General features: G+C 44.3%; 1 protein-coding gene across 4 annotated transcripts in view; it reads right to left on the reverse strand.

Annotated features, from left to right (window-relative positions):
• Positions 1 to 19,843, reverse strand: part of REPS1 (RALBP1 associated Eps domain containing 1) — a 259,774-nt gene that overhangs the window by 150,368 nt on the left and 89,563 nt on the right. For 3 of the 4 annotated variants that reach the window (XM_073627386.1, XM_073627384.1, XM_073627388.1), the window contains exons 4-5: positions 6,534 to 6,687; positions 5,712 to 5,836 (exon numbers count right to left, since the gene is read on the reverse strand). In XM_073627386.1, the coding sequence (XP_073483487.1) occupies positions 5,712 to 5,836; positions 6,534 to 6,687 (279 nt within the window). The remainder of the gene's footprint in view (positions 1 to 5,711; positions 5,837 to 6,533; positions 6,688 to 19,843) is intronic. The other variant, XM_073627387.1, reaches the window with a different exon arrangement.

Consider the following 19,843-nt stretch of genomic DNA (forward strand, 5'->3'; position numbering starts at 1 on the left):
CAGTTTTTTTGGTAGCGATTGAAGCAGGCTCTGACAGGTGGGTGCTCTTTTTGCCTGTGAGTCTCACTAGTTGTACCAGTAAATTTAGAGACCACAATGTCCGATCGAAGGTACAATAGTGAAGAGGCCTAACACATTTCTGAGCATGACAGATGAGAGTGAAGAGGAAGTCACCCATCTGTCAGATTCAGGCTCAATATTCAAACCCGTAGACAGCAGCGGCAACCTGACAGATAGCTCTGACGACGGAGTTGTGGTCCCTCACAAGGTCAGGCGTACCCGACCCCGTTCTGCTGTTGAGGTGCAAGAACCACAGGGCTCTCGTATGGAGCAGAGAGCCAGTACTAGTGTCACTCATCCTGGTAAGCTGGCAAGCACCAGCGGCCTAGTACAACCTGGTCGTAGTCAAACCAGCACTGCAGTATCATGTGGTGACGTGGCAAGTCCCATAAGTGCAGTTCAAGCTGGTGCAGTGGCTAGCACAAGTAGAGTCCCACAGCCACCAAGAAGACAAAGACAGGCCCGTATAGCTTATAGTGCCCTTCCTGCTGCATTTTCCAATCATAATTGGGAACCCAACACTTCTGCAACACCGGTACTTCCCCCGCTCACTGGCCAACCTAGAATTCAGGTGGAAACAGTTGATTTTACATCACTTGATTATTATGCGCTGTTTTTCATGGAAGATATTCTATAGATCTATTGTGGACCAAATCAATTTGTATACTGGTCAATTCATCGCCGCTAATCCCCATTTGACCCTTGCCAGAGATTGTAAACCCATTATGGTTTCCGTATTTAAGACCTTCCTGGGCCTATCCCTTCTCTTGGGCATAACTAAAAAGTGAGTCAGTTGTGGTCATATTGGTCCACTGACCCAATTCATTATATGCCCTTGTTCTCTGCCTCCATGGCCAGGGCTAGATACGAGCAGATCCTGCGGTTCATGCATTTTGATGACAATGAACTCTGTTTTTCTCGGGGTGACCCCGAATATGATCGGTTCCACAGAATTCGGCCCCGTGTAAACCACTTCAACCAACAGCCTTGTTTACTCCCAATCAAGTTGTCTGTGTTGATGAGTCCCTGAATACGTTTTCTGGCCGTTTGTCTTTCAAACAGTATCTTCCCAGCAAGCGTGCCAGATATGGGGTCAAGATGTATAAGCTCTGCGACAGGGCCACAGGCTATACATAGTTTTATGGTTTACAAGGGAAAAGATAGTCACGTGGAGCCGGAGAACTGCCCAGACTACATAGGGAGCACTTATTTGGAAAGGGGTACCACTTATACGTGGACAATTATTACACGAGCGTGCCACTTTTTAGTCACTTGTTTGATCATGGAATTGGCGCATGTGGCACCGTGCGATCTAATCGCCGGGGCTTACCCCAGCGGCTTTTAGATTCCAGTCTTAGGCTGGGGGAGAGAGCCTGCTTGAGAAGTAATAATTTGCTCGCAGTGAATTGGAGGGATAAAATCGGAATGTTCTCATGCTGTCCTTCCTTCATGTACACATGACGGTCCAAATTCAAGCGGCGACTAGTGTTGTGGAGAAACCCCTCTGTGTCCACGAATACAAACGTAATATGGGAGGGGTGGACTTCAACGACCAGTGGATGGCGCCATGCTTAACTGCACGTAAGGCCAGACGCTGGTGCAAGAGAGTGTCTGTATACTTACTCCAATTGGCTCTGCTGAACACTTATGTGCTATACAAAGCGTCAGGAAGAACTGGATCCATCCTTAAATTCCAGGAAGAGATCAAAGCCCTTCTGTTTCCAAACGGTGCTGTGCCTCACCTTCCCAACGCAAATGCAGTAAGCCGGCTGTATGAGAGGCATTTTCCGTATGTCCTCCCTGGTACCTCTACCCAGCGATAATCCCCAAAAAAAATGTGTCTGTAGGAAACGCGGATATAGGCGTGACACCTGCTATTATTGTCCCTCCTGGTCTTTGCATCGGTGAATGTATTGAATGCTGCCACATCCTAGTGGCATTTTAGCATAGGGTACAGCACTGCACAGACTAGGACACACTTTAACAGGGTCTTTAAAGATGCCATTGCATTTTGAGAGACCCGAACCGTTAGTTACAAATAAAAGTTTAAATATATATAAAAAAAAAAAGCCAAAAATAGTTGTCGTTTTCTTGTTCTCTCTCTCTCTATTCTCTCCATTGTTCTGCTCTTTTTTGCTGTATTCTATGCTTAACTGCAATGTTTTATTGTTACTGTGTTTTATCATGTTTGCAATATAGGTATGCAATTCTTTTATTCTTTACTGTTTACTGTGTTTTATTGTTAACCATTTTTTTGTTTCCAGGTACACCATTCAGCTGCAGCACGGATTTATCTTGAGAGCAACAGCGTTTGCTCTCACGATATGTAAATCAGTGACTCCATCGCTGTAGGAGAGATTTCACCACCCAAAAAAAAAAAAAACAGTGCATGTATGCCCATCATTAGAAGTGGGTGGATGCAGGGTGGTATTCTAATGGTGGGCATACCCACCGATCAATATCTTTTTTTTCATGCAGCCAAAAAAAAAAAAAAAAAAACAGAACATTACAATATATGCCCAACAAGGACCAGCAACGTACTGGTATGTTGCTGGACTGAGTGGTTATACCAGAATGATGCCTGCAGGTTTGGTATCATCTTGGTATCGTTCTTTTCAGCCAGCAGTCAGCTTTCATGTAAAAGCAATCCTAGCAGCTAATTAGCCTCTAGACTGCTTTTTACAAGCAGTGGGAGGGAATGTCCCCCGTCTTCCTTGGTTTTCTCAGGCTCTCCTGTCCCCCTCAGGGAACCTGATAATGCAGCCGGTGGTTCCTCCAGCTGACCAGATCGAAGATCAGAGCGGCTCCAATCATCTCTATGGCCTGAGAAACCGGAAGCTATGAGCATTTCATGACTTCGGTTTCGCCGGACATAAACAGCGCCATTGGCAAAACATCTTAGCACACCGATCTTGGTGTGGTCAGATGCTTTGAGGGCAGAGTCTAATGGACCCCAATTTTTTTGAAAAACATATAAGCAGCAATTGAACCAACCATGTTGAGTTATCACCGCGAACATCAGATCGAGGGCAGTAATTTTAGCAGTAGACCTCATCTGTAAATCTAAAGTGGTAACCTGCAAAGGCTTTTAAAAATGTATGTAGTTTGTTGCCGCTGCATGGTTGTTCGCAATTTTAAAGCATGTCGTGTTTGCATCTATGTACTCAGCATAAGATCATCTTTTATATTATACCAAACATTTGGGCAATGTAGCGCGTTTTAGTGCATTAAAATTCAAATTCATTTGTTTTGGAAAAGAAAGAAAAGGAAACTTTTTTTTTTCTTTTTTTCAAAACTTAGTGACAAAAAGCGAGATCTGCAAAATACTCCACATGTCTCAGCAAATAGCTTTGGGTGTCTACTTTCCAAAATGGGGTCATTTGGGGGAGGGGGGTTGTGCTATCTGGGCATTTCATAGCCTCCGAAACTGTGATAGGTAGTGAGGAGTGAAATTAAGAATTTACGCCCTTAGCCACTTAAAGACTAGCCTCGTTTTGGATTTTAGGTGTTTACATGTTTAAAACAGGTTTTTTTGCTAGAAAATTACTTAGAACCCCCAAACATTATATATTGTTTTTTTTCTAATACCCTAGAGAATCAAATGGCAGTCAATGTAATACTTTTTTTTGCACCGTATTCGCGCGGCGGTCTTATAAGCGCACTTTTTTTTTTGGAAAAAATTATTTTTTTTGGAGAAAAAAAACAGTAAAGTTAGCCCAATTTTTTTTTATATTGTGAAATATAATGTTATGCCAAGTAAATTGATAACCAACATGTCACGCTTCAAAATTGCAACTACTCGTGGAATGGCGCCAAACTTTTACACTTAAAAATCTCCATATGCGACGTTTAAAAAATTCTACAGGTTGCATGTTTTGCGTTACAGAGGAGGTTTAGGGCTAGAATTATTGCTCTTGCTCTACCAGTCGCAGCGACACCTCACAAGTGTGGTTTGACCACCGTTTTCATATGCGGGCGCTACTCACGTATGCGTTCGCTTCTGCGCGCAAGCTCGTCAGGACAGGACACTTTAAAAAAAAAATTTTTTTTCTTATTTATTTTACTTTATTCATTTTTTCACTGTTTTTAAAAAAAAATAAAAATTTTGGATCACTTTTATTCCTATTACAAGGAATGTAAACATCCCTTGTAATAGAAAAAAGCATGACAGGTCCTCTTAAATATGAGATCCGGGGTCAAAAAGTGCTCAGATCTCATATTTGGACTTAAATGCAAAAAAAATAAATAAATAGTTGTTTGAAAAAGTGACAAAAAAAAATGCCCTTAAGACAAATGGGCGGAGCCGACGTTATGACATCGCTTCCGCCCTCCTATGGTATGGAGACGGGTGGGGGCCATCTTAGCCTCACTCGTCTCCATACCCAGGAAGTGACAGGTCCCGATCGCCTCCGCCGCTGCCGACGGCTCCGGTAAGCGGCGGGAGGCACCTCTCCCGCCGCCGATAACGGTGATCTTGCGGCGAATCCGTCACAGAGACCACCATTATCGGAAACACGACCAGCTCCTGTAAAGATGGAAACCTCGGTTGTGGCAGCAGCTGCTGCCGTTACCGAGATATCCACCTTCAAAGTGCCGACGTATATGTACAGGAGCCGGTTGGTAAGTGGTTAGAGTGCCTGAAGGCGGTGCTTGGTTTTCGGAGTCCTATACATGGCTAGACTGCCAAAACTCCTACACATGTGGTATTCCTGTACTCTGGAGAAGCAGAATGTATTTTTGCATGTAATTTCACATATGCCCATGGCATGTTTGAGCAATATATCATTTCAGTGACAACTTTGTGGAAAACATTTATTTTTTTTGTCATTTTTCAATAACTTGTGACCAAAAAATAAAATATTCAATGTGCTCAACAAGCCTCTCAGCAAATTCCTTGGGGTGTCTACTCTCCAAAATTTGGAGGGGGGGGGGGGGGGGGGGGGGAGTTGAGTTGTACTGCCCTGCCATTTTAGCACCTCAAAAAATGAGATGGGCAGTCAAACTAAAAGCCGCGTAAATTCCAGAAAATGTACCCTAGTTTGTAGACGCAATAACTTTTGCGCAATCCTATAAATATACGCTTATTGAATTTTTTTTTTAACTGAGACATGTGGCTAAATGCCTTTTGGCCTAAGTTTATGACTAAAATTGAGTTTATTGTATTTTTTTCTATAGCACACATTTTCTGTCTTTTTTAGATTATATTGCAAAAAATAAAAACCGCAGATGGTGATCAAATACAACCAAAAGAAAGCTCTATTTGTGGGGGAAAAAAAGGACGCAAATTTCGTTTGGGTACAGCATTGCATGACTGCGCAATTACCAGTTAAAACAGTGCAGTCCAAATAGTAAAAAGTGCTCTGGTCAGGAAGGGGGTAAATTCTTCCAGGGCTGAAGTGGTTAAGCAAAATCTGGTTTTGTTAAACACTAAAAAATAAACCGTGTTCACTTAAAATACACCATAGTTTCCCTTAACATGAGAACAACCAAAAAGTGAACAAAAGAAAACAAACACTGTATATTTTCATCTGAGATGCATAAAACAAGCTAAAAAATAAGCAGAATGGGAGAAAAAAAAAAACTGAAAATCTGTGAGAAAAAAGCCATTCCAATGAAGTAAAATGAATATGCAACTAAATAAAATGCCACACCTGGACAGATGCGGGATGCATGGATAAAAGAGTACTGCTTGGTGGAGTATCTGCAAAACTGACCCAATTTTCCTGATGTGGAAGCGGTGAGTGTGCTGGCCATGCTCCTTCTCCAGACGAACCAACTGCAACAGATCATACATTAAAGTTAGATTCAGTTTATTAGTAAACCTAATGGAAGCAGGCAAGTCTAGTGTAGTGTTTTAGTAGCACTATCCTGTATGAACACATTCTAATGGTTTAAAGCTTCACCATCTTGCACTTGAGTACCAAGAATTCCTGAATACCATTATGGGTCTGAAAGACAGAAGAAGCTATAAAACTAGAAGTTCTCTGTCCACAACTTTAAAAAATAGGCATAATTTGTTCTCAATGTACAGACCAGCACCTTCATAAAACTAAAGCTGGCCATAGATGGATTGAATCTCACCTGGCTCAGCAGGGCTGGCCAAGAGTCGATCCATCTATGCGCAGGCTGATTGTACCAAAGCCGATTCATCATGGATTGGATCTCAGCTGGCTCAGCAGGGCTGGTCAAGAGTCGATCCATCTATGGGCAGGCTGACTGTACCAAAGTCGATCCATCAATCGACCTGGGTACAAAACAGTGTGTTGGATTTTTAGCATGTGATTATTGCCAGCGGCTCTGATTGATAACGTTCCACCTTTCTATGTAATACCTCAAACATTTACTGATTAAAATAATTTTAAAGGCATACATGTAGTGCATTTTGCCTGCAAGGTAGTGTGCTTTAACTAAGACACTCTGTATGAAAAACTAGTAATAAGTGGCTTATATGAAATTTGGGTTTAAAATCTCACCTGCTTGTGCTTCATTGTAGGGGGGCCAAAATGGACCAGCTACAGTCACAGGCCGATCACCGTTTCCTCCACTGGCATGGCGGATGTGCTTTCTCCAAGAGTGTGGAGATGAAGGTGGTGACTGCTGGGGAGATACTACAGGTGATGTTGATTCCTTGCAGGGAAACATAAAAAAAAAAAAAAAAAAGCTAAAATTATGTTCCTGCATATTAACTAAAACATTACCATGCCATAATTGACTAAAATTTATATTTCCTAGCACATTAAAGCCAAAAAGAAGTTTTTTATATTAAAAGAAATCAATTTGGGAATATGCACGGCAAACTCCACATCAATTAGGCATAACTAACCTGTAAAATTAACCAGAGCACTATGGGTTAAAGAGGCAGCTCAGCAGAAAAAGCTTGTTTTGTGTCACTGCTTTAGCCATCTGAAAACATGACTGAGCTACTTTAAACTTTCATTGTGCGTTCAAATACTAGCTATAGATCTTTGTGAACTGCAAAAAAATAAAGGAATTGCTGCGCTACTATCTAGTGATCACTGACTCTCTGCATTCAGAAAAGGTAGAAGCTGGTAAATGACATTTACCGCATCTTTCCTCCGCTCTCCATCCCCACAGATTGAGGACAGAGGCGGTGGGGGGGGGGGGCCCGAGGAGCACGGACAGGGGGCACCGAGGAGCACGGGACGGGGGGCCCGAGTATAGGATGGGGGGCCCCCGAGGAGCATGGGACGGGGGAGGATATGGGGGACAGTCAGGGTTGATCGGTGCAGCGTTGGGGAGGAGTTACAATTATCAATCTCCCTGTATAGATTTGAATAAAGCAGCTGAAAGCCGCGGGAGGGAGGAGGCGGCGAAGCGGCTGTCAGCTGCTTTATGGAAATCTATACAGGGAGATTGGTGATTGTAACTCCTCCCCAGCACTGCACCGATCACTTCTGACTGTCCAGGTATCGGATTACGCATCGGAGCATACAAGTACTCGGGCAAATGCTTGGTATCGGTGCAACCCTAATGTAAACCATAAAGGGATCTTTGGTTAACCTGGTTCCGTCAAGAGCTGGTACTGTCCAGCTCAGTAGATTGCTTTAACCACTTCAATACCAGGCACTTTTGTCCCTTCCTGCCCAAGCCAAATTTTAGCTTTCAGCGCTGTCGCACTTTGAATGACAATTGTGCGGTCATGCTACACTGTACCCAAACACATTTTTTATCATTTTGTTCTCACAAATAGCTTTTTTTTGGTGGTATTTGATCACTGCTGGCATTTTTATTTTTTGCGCAACAAATAAAAAAAGGCTGAAAATTTTGGAAAAAAAAGTTTTTGTTTCTGTTATAAAATTTTGTAAATACATACATTTTCTCCTTCACTACCGGGCCCTAATGAGGCTGCACTAATGGGCACTGATGAGGAGGCACCAATGAGTTGGCACTGATAGGTGGCACTGGTATGCAGCACTGATGGGTTACTTATGGGTGGCACAGGTGGGCACTGAAAGGTGGGCACTGATGAGCATGGATGGGCACTGATAGATGGCACGGCTGGGCATCACTGATGGGGGGGGGGGGTCCTGCGCTGATAATCAGCACAGACCCCCCCCCCCCCCGTCAGGAGAGCCGCTGATCGGCTCTCCTCTACTTGCGTCTGTCAGACGCGAGTGAGGAAAAGCTGATCAACTGCTCTTCCTGTTTACATTGTGATCAGCCGTGATTAGACAGGCTGATCACGTGGTAAAGAGCCTCCGTCAGAGCCTCTTTACCGAGATCGGTGTAGCGGTGTGTCACCACACCACCAATCGCCGCAATGCGCGCCCCCCACGAGCGTTCGGCTGCTGTTATCCTGCTGGACGTCTTACGAGGCCCAGTCAGGATAACTGAACCACCGCCCGGCCGTCATTCTGCTATAGGCCGGGCGGGAAGTCGTTAAAAAAGGTCTGGATTCTTTGTTAAAATGTACGGAATATAAAACTTTTTTTTTTTTTGCCTTCCTCTGGACCCACTGTGGGTATAGGTTTGTGTCTATATAGGATTATATGATTTTTTTTTTTTTTTTAATTAGTTGAACTAACTGGACTTGTCTCTTTTTTCAGCCAGACTAACTAACTATGTAACTGTGGCAACAATCTAACAGGACCCAAACAACTAAACAAGAAAAAAAAAAAAAAAAAAAACACAGGAAAAACCCCCTAGTGGGACTTTAGGGGCCTATGGTACATAGTTAGGACAAAATATGAAATAGATCATCAAGACAATATTGATTAAAAAATAGGTACAAATTTTATTACGAAAAATCATTAAAAACGGCTGGTGTACAGTCAAGTCAACATACCGTATATACTCGAGTATAAGTCGAGATTTTCTAGGCTGAATGTGCCGACTTATACTCAAGTCACCGCCGTCTGCCTACATGATCAGCGTGTCATGCAGACAGCGGCCAGTGTGTGATAATACAGTTTGGAGGCTATTCCAGCTTTCAAAAGGCACGCCGCCTCCTCGTCTGTGATAGGCTGAACACTCCATTTCGCAGCAGTCAGTGTACAGCCTATCGTGGACATTCTCTCATCCTCGTCCGTGGTATGAGAACGAGAGAATGTCCGTGATAGGCTGACTTCTGGGAAATGGAGTGTTCTGCCTATCACAGACGAGGAGGCGCGGCTTACGAACAGTGGAATGGCCGCCGAATGGTATTATCACACGCTGATCGGAGGATGGAGATCGCCACACGGAGGCTGCACAGGACACAGGTAGGCTGCACAGGGACACAGGACACATGCACATGATACAGGTAGGCTGCACAGGACACAGTGAGGCATGCAGCTGCAGATGGGCATTGTTGACCCTCTTTTTCCACTTACAGTAGCTGCTGCATTTCTCACCCTCCTCTTATACTCGGGTCAATACTTTTTTCCCAGTTTTTTGTGGTAAATTAGGGGCCTCGACTTATATTCGGGTTCAGTTCTACAGAATCCAGAAACTGCCTTGATGAGAACACCGTGGCAAAACAAAGGTGAAAGACATGTTAGAGGCGCTAACATCAACTTAGTAAAATGCCAGAAATATGAACTGAAGACCAGATAGCAACTCACAAACTTGTTATACTGAAGCCTGTAGAGCCGTTACCAAAAAAAGTGGAGCTCTTCCGCTTAAACCATAAGCTTGAGAAATAAGCTGATGGATTCTAGAGAAAGTAAATTTAGAAGCTGTGTGATGCTTCCTTGTGTCTTCAGGGAAAACAGAGGAAATCAGACTGCCAAACTGCAGCAGTCAACTTCAGGTAACACCTGATAGCAGGAACCGCATCCAAGGTGTAAAGAGCCTTGTTCCAGAGTCGGAGGCTTAGGGCAGAAGGATGAAGAAAAAAATTCCTTGTTGAGATGCAACGAAGAAACTATCTTGGGTAAAACTGACAAATGAGGCTGCAAAGAACACTTTGTCACAGTGAAGCACCAGGAACAGCGCTTTACAAAAAAAGGTGGCAAATTCCAAAACTCTCAGACCCGAAGTAATGGCAACCAGAAAGATAACCTGAGTTAGGACTAAAGGAATATTTTAGGGTTCAAAAGGGAAATTTCTGCAATATAGGCATACCAAGCTGAGGTCCCACGGAATCTGAAAAAGGACCAAAGATAAAATTTGACCTTTGATCGTACTCAAGGCCAGTTCCAAGTCAACTACAGACCGGAGAAATAGGATACGGCCAATTATATACTTGCGAGGATAAAAAAACAGCCTCACACAAGACAAAAATAAGACTGCCAAGTCCAATTGTAAATCTTCGTACGTTGTCTTAGTTTTCAGCAGGGTAGGAATGACAAAAAAAAAAAATAATCAAATCAAATCTGAGACTCCCCTGTCCCTTAGAAACCTGGTTGGACATCCATGTCATTAAAGCCAGAAACTGCAGAGATAGATGGAAGATCAGACCTTGCAACAGTAGGTCAGGTCAATCAAGAAGGGTCCAAAGGTCATCCGCTGATACCTTCACAAAGTCTGGATTACCAAGTTCTCCTGGACCAGGCCGGAACAATCAGAATCCCCTCCACTCGAATCCTGAGAAGCAGACGATGTAGAAGCTGTAAAAGTGGGAATGCATAGATTAGGGAGAACTGCTATGGATCCCCGGGCCTGGAGACAAACCTGTCCAGCTTCACACTGAACCTGGACATCAGAAGATATGCATCCAGGATTCCCCACCATTGGCAGAGCTCCTTTAACACATCTGGCTGAAGTTGTTAATGGATAACGACATCCACCTGCCAATTTTCCACACCTAGGATGTCCAACTTCTACTGCCTACTTGATAGTTTCTTTACACCACCACTGTGGCATTGTACAATGAGACCCTTCTGCTGCTCCGGCCAATGTAGCAGGGCAAAGAGAACTGCCTTTAAAGTATTTGTAAAGGCTATTTTTTTTTTTTTAAACAACAAACATGTTATACTTCTCCTCTGTGCAGTTGGTTTTGCACAGAGCAGCCTGGATCCTTATCTTCTCGGGTACCTCTTTGCTGCTCCTAGTCCCTCCCACCTTTGAGTGCCACTCCGCCAGTAGCTTGCTACAGGGGTCACCCAAGCTGAGTCAGAGCTCCGTGTATCCATGCAGACACGGAGCCCAACCTGGTCCCACCCAGCCAATAGCACCGCTGCTCTGTCTTAGCCAACCAGGAGGAGTGTACTGCATGGCTGAGGGGATCGTGGACATCGCTGAAGACAGAAGATCAGGTAGGTAATTAGGGGATGCTGCTACACACAGAGGGTTTTTTTTATCTTAATGCATAGAATGCATTAAGATAAAAAAATGCAAGTTAGACTTACCAGTAACTTGTTTTCCAATAGGCTTTCAGGACAGCACCGAGAGATCATGGCTCCTCCCACAGGAAACACCTCCTCAATTAAGTCTTTTAATTAGAGTTCTCCACGTTGCCTCGTCAGTTGTTTGTAGAGAACCCCAGCCCCAGCTGCAACACATAAGCGACAGTTATATCATAGTATTACAGCAACAGCATAAAAAAAAGGACGGGTTACTGCTGTCCTGAAAGCCTATTGGAAAACAAGTTACCGGTAAGTCTAACTTGCATTTTTTCCAAAACGTCTTTTAGGACAGCACCCGAGAGGATAATCAAGACTTACTCCATTTAGGGTGGGACAACAGCCTGTAAGACTTTTTTCCAAAAGCCTGGTCCCCAGGCGTCATGAGGTCTAAGGTATAGTGATGGGCAAAGGTTGTCAGACTTGTCCAAGAAGCTGCCTTACAGATTTGTTCGGGGGTGCCGCCAGCTTTTTCTGCCCAACTCACCGCCGAAGCTCTTGTAGAATGAACCCGGACATTCACTGGACTCTCTTGACCTGTAAGGGAATAGGCTTCTGAGATAGCCATTCTCAAACATCTGCCAATGGTTCCTCCGGAAGCTTGTCTTCCTTTTTTATTACTGGAAAATAAAACAAATAGAGCATCTGAACATCTAAAGTCTTTAGTGTTTTCCAAGTAACTCAAGACTGCTCTTTTAACATCCAGGGTATGGAATTCTTCCTCCTTACCCGATGGATTAGAACAAAAGGTAGGAAGTATTATCTCCTGAGTTCGATTCTGGACCGAAGCGACCTTCGGTAAAAAAATTAGGATCCGTCTTCAGAACAATTCGGTCTGAAAAAATGGAAAAGAATGGCTCCCTGATTGATAAGGCTTGCAGCTCACTGACTCTTCGAGCTGTTGTAACAGCCACTAAAAAAACTGTTTTCAAAGTAACTAATTTCAAGGAGGCTAAACTAATGGGTTCAAAAGGTTCCCTGGTCAGGGCCTGTAGAACAACTGATAAGTCCCATGCTGGACAGCTTTTGATCACCACTGGTCTAGAACGGGTGAGAGCTTTGAAGAATCTAATTACTAAGGGTTCTGATGAAATTGATTTTTCCAGAAATACCCCCAGCACAGCAACTTGAACCTTGAGGGTGCTGACCGCTAGGCCCTTGTCCGCTCCTTCTTGCAGAAATTCAAGAACAGAGGAAATTTGTTTTGGTGATCTGTCAGATGCTGTGCACCAGGAGTTGAAGACTTTCCAAACTTTGGAATATATTGCTCTTGTAACCTTCTTTCTGCTGGATAGGAGGGTAGCCACCAATCTATCCGAGAAACCTTTTCTCTTCAAGAGCTGTTCCTCAGTAGCCAGGCCGTGAGTTTTAGCTTTGCTACTTCTTGGTGAAGCAGAGGAACCTTGTAACAGACGGTCTTTCCTTAACGGAAAGTGCCAATACGGTTTTAGTTGCATCTGAAGAAGGGATGAAAACCAAGGCCTTTTGGTCCAGAAGGGAGTGATGAGGATCACTGTTGTATCCTCCTTCCTGATTTTTGCTATGACCCGAGGGATAAGCTGAAACGGGAGGAATGTGTAACAGAGGTGAAATTTTCAATTGTGCGCCAGAGCATCCACTCCCAGTGATGCCTCGTTCCTGTTCAAGGAGAAGAAACTAGACACTTGCAAGTTTTCCTGGGTCGCAAAGAGATCCACTCTTGGGCGCCCCCCACTTGTTCACGATCAAATGGAAGACCTCTGGATTCAATTGCCACTACGCTTCCAATACCTGGTTCCTGCAGAGGAAGTCCGCTACCCTGTTTAGGGTCCCCTTTAAGTGGACCGCGGACAAGGATAGAGTATGGAGCTCTGCCCAACTTAGAATGCTTCTTGCTAGGTTTTGCAGAACTCTGCTTCTGGTTCCCCCCTGTCTGTTTATGTAGGCCACCGCCGTGGCGTTGTCTGACAGGATCTGAGTATGCTGTCCCTGTCAAAGGTCAGTAAGGCTATCTCTATAGCTTTTAGTTCCCTCCAATTTGAGAAACTCAGTGCATCTTTTGTGGACCACGAGCAATGGGCCCACCGACCATTCATATGAGCCCCCCAACCCCAGGAACTGGCATCGGTTGTTAACCTTACCTGGGTTGGGAAGGACCATAACAGACCCTCTGAATATCTTGTCTGGTTCTTCCACCACCAAAGACTCCTTTTCACCGATGTAGGGATCTTCACTAGTGTATCTAGCTGGTGATTCCAGGTTTTTAACAGGAAACTTTGCAGAGGTCTGAAATGGAGCTTTGCCCACTGGACAGCCGGTATGGAAGAGGTCAGGGTTCCTAATGCTGACATGACCTTCCTGATGGACAGAATCTGATTGGACTGTAGCAGTGACACCACTTGTACCAACTTTGGATTTTTCTTCCAGAGGAAAAACAGAAAAAGAGTTGATACGGAAACCCAGGAATAACACTTCCTGTGAGGGAATCGGATTTGATTTTTGAAGGTTTAAGATCCACCCTATGGACTCTAGGTGAACACGAGCTCTGAGCAAGTTTTCTTGAAGAGCTTCTCTGGTTTGTGCAAAAAACAGCATATCGTCCAGATAAGGAATAACTGAGATTCCTTCTAGACGCAGAGGGGCCAAAGCTTCGGCCATTATTTTTGTGAACACCCTTGGGGATGATGACAGAGCAAAACGGGAGTGCTCTGAATTGTAGATGTACCACCTTCTTCCCTTCTATCAGTGCTAACCTCAGATATTTCTGTGACCTGGCGGCAATAGGAATGTGGAGGTAGGCATCTTGTAAATCTATTGATGCCATGTAGCACCCTTGATACAGAAGGTTTCTTACGGAAAAAATGGAATCCATCCGAAACCTTCTATACTCTACTGATTTGTTCAGCATTTTGAGATTCAGGATGAGGCGGAACTTTCCTGAATGTTTCTGAACGAGGAATACATGCGAGTAGAAACCCTGGGAGAACTCCCCTGTCGGGACCCGAACAATGACTTTCTGGGTTTTCAGTTCCTGAATTAGGGACTTCATGGCGAAAGCCGTGATCGGACCCCTTGGGATGTTTGTCATCAAGAATTGTTTTGGAGGTTCTTCTGTGAACTCTATCACATACCCCTGGGAGAGCATATTTACACTAAACTGGTTTGAAGTGATGGCTCTCCAATGAGGAAGAAACTCTTGGGAGTCTTTCCCCGACCTTGAGGGAGTCATTGCGAAGTCGCAGGAGGATTGAAGAGCACTCCATTCCTACCTTTGGGCTTCTGAGAAGACCATGGCTTCTTCTTGCCCTGCGTTTTTCCTTCCTGCTGTCCTTTTTGGGGCCGAAAAAAACGCTTACGGGTTTGCACCCGTTTCTTTTTGACCGGAAACGACTTCTTATCTGCCATACGGTCAAGAATGGACTCTAGCTCGGAATCAAATAACAGATCACCTGCAAAAGGAATACCGCACAGTCTATTTTTAGACGCAGCATCCCCTGGCCAAGTCTTCAGCCATAAGGCCCTCCTGGTAGAATTAGTTAAAGCTGCTGACCTGCGGATAGATTCCACAGACGCATCCGCAATATATGATATTATTGCAGACGGAGTTGTAAAGGTGGCGCGGAGCTCATCCTTTATGGTTGTAACCAAATCGCCACAAATGGATGGAGACTCCTCCCTGACTAGATTTGCAATGCAATCTGCACAAAGAGTTTTGGTCCAAACATCGCTTAATTTCTCTTTGCAGACAGGGCACCTTTTCTTGACTGGTTGGACAGAACCTTTGGCCTGGACAAACAGAAAAGAGACAAGGAACCACGCTTAAAGGCTGCTACCCAGCACAGATAAGACACCAGGTGCACTTAGGGAAGATAACATCTTACTTCCATGAGCCCAGCAAACGACCACTGCCACCACCAAAAAAATCCCCTGTTGCTGGGCAGATATGCTAACACTAGCCACTGCAACATACATTCCCAGGGAGATGGGGGGAGGGGGGGGGAAGGGTGAGTAACCCCCCACAGGAGAAATTGGCCCAGGGTAATAGAGGACATAGTCCCTTACCTTGGCCTTGCTGGCGCCTTGGCTTGCCCCCTTATCCACTGCATCGCTATCCATAGCTGTCTGCGGATGCGTGGTGAAACGAACGGTTCCAGATTCGAAAACGCCACTGCGCTGACCTGGAATCGGAATTAAGGAACCAGGTGACCCTGCCCTCTCCCTCTACGCCCGGAAATGATGCGCGCGCTGACCCGGAAGTGCTGCTTCTTCCCATACAGGAGGTGGCTGAGGAAACATGGCAGCCGCCACCACTTGTCCGCAAATGCAGCCAGCAGGAAACGGGGGACAACCTGTCTAGCAAAAAATGGAAGCAGCACCCCCAGGCCTACAGGCTCTCCGAGCACGGAAGAGGGAGAGGGAGCCCACGGGACCGTCCATCTGGGAGGCAAGTGGGAGGATCACTCTCCTAGGAAAAAAGACCTAACAGGTGAGAACCTGTGTCTCCCAGGAAAGCCCTGCGAGATCATGGCTCCCACCAGATTTGTGTTTCCTCCAGCTGGAGGAACACAAAAAATTGACGAGGCAACGTGGAGGACTCCAATTAAAAAACTTAATTGAGGTGGTGTTTCCTGTGGGAGGCGGATCCATGATCTCTCGGGTGCTGTCCTGAAAGACGTTTTGGAAATCTGCCTTTACAACTCCTTTAATTTTAGGAGGTTGTTGGGCAGCATTCTCTCTCCTGTGGTGACCTAGCTCCTTGGACCAAAAGATTGTCCAAAACAGCACCCAAAGCTTACCAGGCTTGCATCCAACACCAGGATCCTCCAAGACCAAGGAAAAACGATTTTCCCTGCCTCCAGCATCCCTGAGAATATCTAAACGAGAACCATTGTAGAGAATAAAATGACTCCATTTGTTGTTGCTACCATCCCAAATATATTGTATATTTGTAGAGAATGAGTACCCCCTGGTACTAAGGGACTTTAAGGGCGAACATTTGAAGACACAGTATTTTCGAAACATAGAAAAATGTATTATTTCATAGAACAGTAGGACAGTCAAAGACAACAACCATAAACAAAGTAGTACATAATATCCATGTATAGTATATGAGAAAAAAAGCACCTATGGCCCGACATGTTTCGGGAGATGAAGGAGATGATAGTTGGAGATACTCTGAAATAGAGAAGTGGGTGGCGATGGGGACTTGTTGTGCCCCATCATACGCCAACCTGTACCTGGGGAGTGGGAACGTTCGCTTCTACTTTGCGATGACTTGATACCCTTCACTACTCACATATCATCATGGTTCAGATATAGCGATGATATTTTGATGATATGGGATGGTACACCTGAGGCTCTGCACACTTTTGTTCGTATCATGAATGACAATGTCTCCAACCTACATTTTACCATGAAATTAGTGGTAGATCAATCGCTTTTCTAGATGTAACTATTTCCAAATTGCAGGATTGGTCTCTTTCTAGCGGCTTATATCGTAAGCCAACTGCCGGAAACACAGTTTTGCATGCATCTAACTCACATCCTCAGTCACCGATAGTGTCAATTCCTTATAGTCAATACTTAAGGCTAAGGAGGAACTGTTCTACTGTTGAAGAATTTTGCTGTGCGGCAAATTCACTCAGACAGACTCCTTGAACGAGATTACTCTCCGACATGTCTCAAAAAGGCCCTTTGTCGAGCTCGTGGTCAGTTACTGCAAGATCTGCTTTTTTTCCCCACATAAAACGTGATACTAGTACACAAACTACTCGGCTAATTACCACATATAACAAACATAAAGCTTTAAAAAAAAAATAATAGAAAAGCACTGGCATGTGTTACAAATTGACCCTATTCTGAATTTACATATACCCAATACTTCGGCTATCACATATAGAAGAACTCTGAAAGATCAACTAGTTAGAAGCGAATATGTAGGAACGTTCAGATCTGACCCAAGTAAAAATCCAGGCACCTTCACTTGTTTGGGGGGGGGGGGGGGGGGTGCTCATTCTGTAGGTAACAATTTTACCCAATGGAAAACTTCACAAACCCAAACATTATGATAACTGTAAAACCGCAGGGGTCGTGTGTTAACATGCCAGTGCCAATGTTTCTATGTAGGAAAAGCAAAGCTTCAATTCTGGAGAAGGGGTGCCAGGCACATGACCAGTATGGCTTGCGCCAATCCCGATCTCCCTCTGGGACGACACGTAAGAGACTGCCCGTGTACTCTACTATTTTAGGCGGGAACTGGAACAAGTTTTTACTCCAACGTGAAGTACGTTGGATTGCTGAGTTAAATGCCACTCTCCCCCCAGGCCTCAATACTCAATTGAGTTATCGCCCATTTTTAGAGGGCTTCGCTTCAGGGGGCTGCGAAAAGGAATAGATTCACTTTGTGAATCTGTTCCTTTACATCCCCATGCCTATTTTTCCTTCTACCTATACCTGCTATTGTATGTTTTGTCATTAGCATGTTGTGTAATGATTACAATATCATGTATTGCATGTTTTAAAATGACTACAATATTTTTTTCTCTACAATGGTTACTCTTATTCTAATGTTCACTTATATATGTCTGTATCTTTGATATTTTCATAGCAGCAATAATTTGATGCTGTCATGTTCTTGTTACATTATTGTCTGCCAATTTGACTACCACATGTAAGTTTTACGTGGATGCATCTCAGCGCCATTCACATTTGAAATTATCATTATAAATTACATTTTGATGTAGGTCAATTTATCTATTTTTTCACCATGTCGGATGGCTCTTTCGGTCAACATTTATCCACTTTGAGGTCAGGGTTACTTCTCCCTGCCCTCTACTCCTTGGCTCTTTTGATTCCTGCCTGGCGCACAGGGGCCCTCCCTCTATGAGATGGGCCCATGTCTTGTGGGGCATCGTGGTGGGTTTTGGTTGGGACCCAGCCTTGACTGGGGCCGTCTTGTCCCTCCACGTTTGCTACCCCTTTTTGCGCCGGTGGGCAGGGTCTGCATGGCGTCCTCCCAACCCCCCTTCTTTCTTATGTCGGGTGTTTGGGGGCATGCTGTGCAGATCCCACTCTGGGGTTCACCTTTTTGTCCTCAGCAGCCCTCCGCATTTGTGGGTATATTGCATGCTGTTATGTCTGTCTTAGTGTTATTAGTTGACCCCCTCTATTTTCTTCCCCAGGCAGCATAATATATACGTCCCTGTCATGTCCTTTTTATGACGCAGCCGCTGCATTTGTAGTGTCTGCACGCTATGATTGCAGGCATGCTAATTTGGTTGCTATGCCAACAGCAACACTTCCTTTCCTGTGAGGACGGTGTCTGACTGAAAGGCCATCGTGTCTTTTTGTTGACGCACAGACGCCGCGCCTTGTCATGTGATCACGGTAATCATGTGACGCGCCGTGATGCTCCAGCGATGACATGTGATGTCATTACGCTATTACGCTCTGCACTGTGCCTCTTTATAACCCCAGGCGGCGCATGTGCTCCATGCGGACGCTGCTGCTCTGGGGTTCCCTGAGAGACAAACGCTAACATTCCTCATCAAGGTAAAAGATATAATATGCTGCATATGTAATTAGAGTATTTTTTCCTTGTTCTCAGTCGTTTTGTTTAAAGTAGCAATCCAAGAGACTGGAATTGCATTTCTTTTCCAGTCTCTATTGATAGGTTAGATTAGACAACTGCTATATTAAGTTACTATCCTAATATAGGCAATGCTTACATACACATGCAGTTTTGTTCTCTAATCTATACAAAACTCATTGTTAAAGAAATGTATTTATTATTTTTTCCCGTAGGACTGATATTCTCATATTTCCAGCTACATGCTGACCTGTACGAGTCTGCTGCTGGGACCTATTTTGGGGGTCCTTGTAAAAGATTTTGAGAGCCTTAAGGATTTGCCTTTTATTTGGTGATTTTCTTCATTCTGGATATGTGACCCCATATTTGCTAAGCTCCATCCTAACAATCTTTTTAAAAAAAATTTGATTCCATAAATGTAGTATTGGTATGTGCATGTTTTTTGGCTGCGATGTTTCCATGTTTGACACAATGTTTGCTCTGCTGTATTCTGGAAGTCTAGACTTTGTCTTCTCTATTTCAGAGTATCTCCAGCTTTCATCTCTTTCATACCCTGAAGAAGGGATTTACCTTGAATCTTCCGAAATGCGTCGGACCATAGGAGAAGTGCTTTTTTCTCATATACTATACATGGATATCATGTACTACTTTGTGTACGGTTGTCGTCTTTGACCGTCATACTGTTTTACAAAATAATACATTTTTCTTTGTTTCGAAAATACTGTGTCTTCAAAAGTTCGCCCTTAAAGTCCCTTCGTATCATTCTCTTCAAATACGAGAATATCAAAACAGTCCAGGGACACTCATCCCTGACACTTAAAGGAAGCCACAAACTCAGGGTAGCTCAAGACAACAGGTTTTTGCGTCTCCCATAGAGGGTTTGCCCAGGCCAAGGCTCTCTCAGAAAGCAAAGATATCACAAAACCTACTT

The sequence above is a fragment of the Aquarana catesbeiana genome, linkage group LG04 (genome assembly GCF_042186555.1).
Source record: "Aquarana catesbeiana isolate 2022-GZ linkage group LG04, ASM4218655v1, whole genome shotgun sequence".
Lineage (NCBI taxonomy): Eukaryota > Metazoa > Chordata > Amphibia > Anura > Ranidae > Aquarana > Aquarana catesbeiana.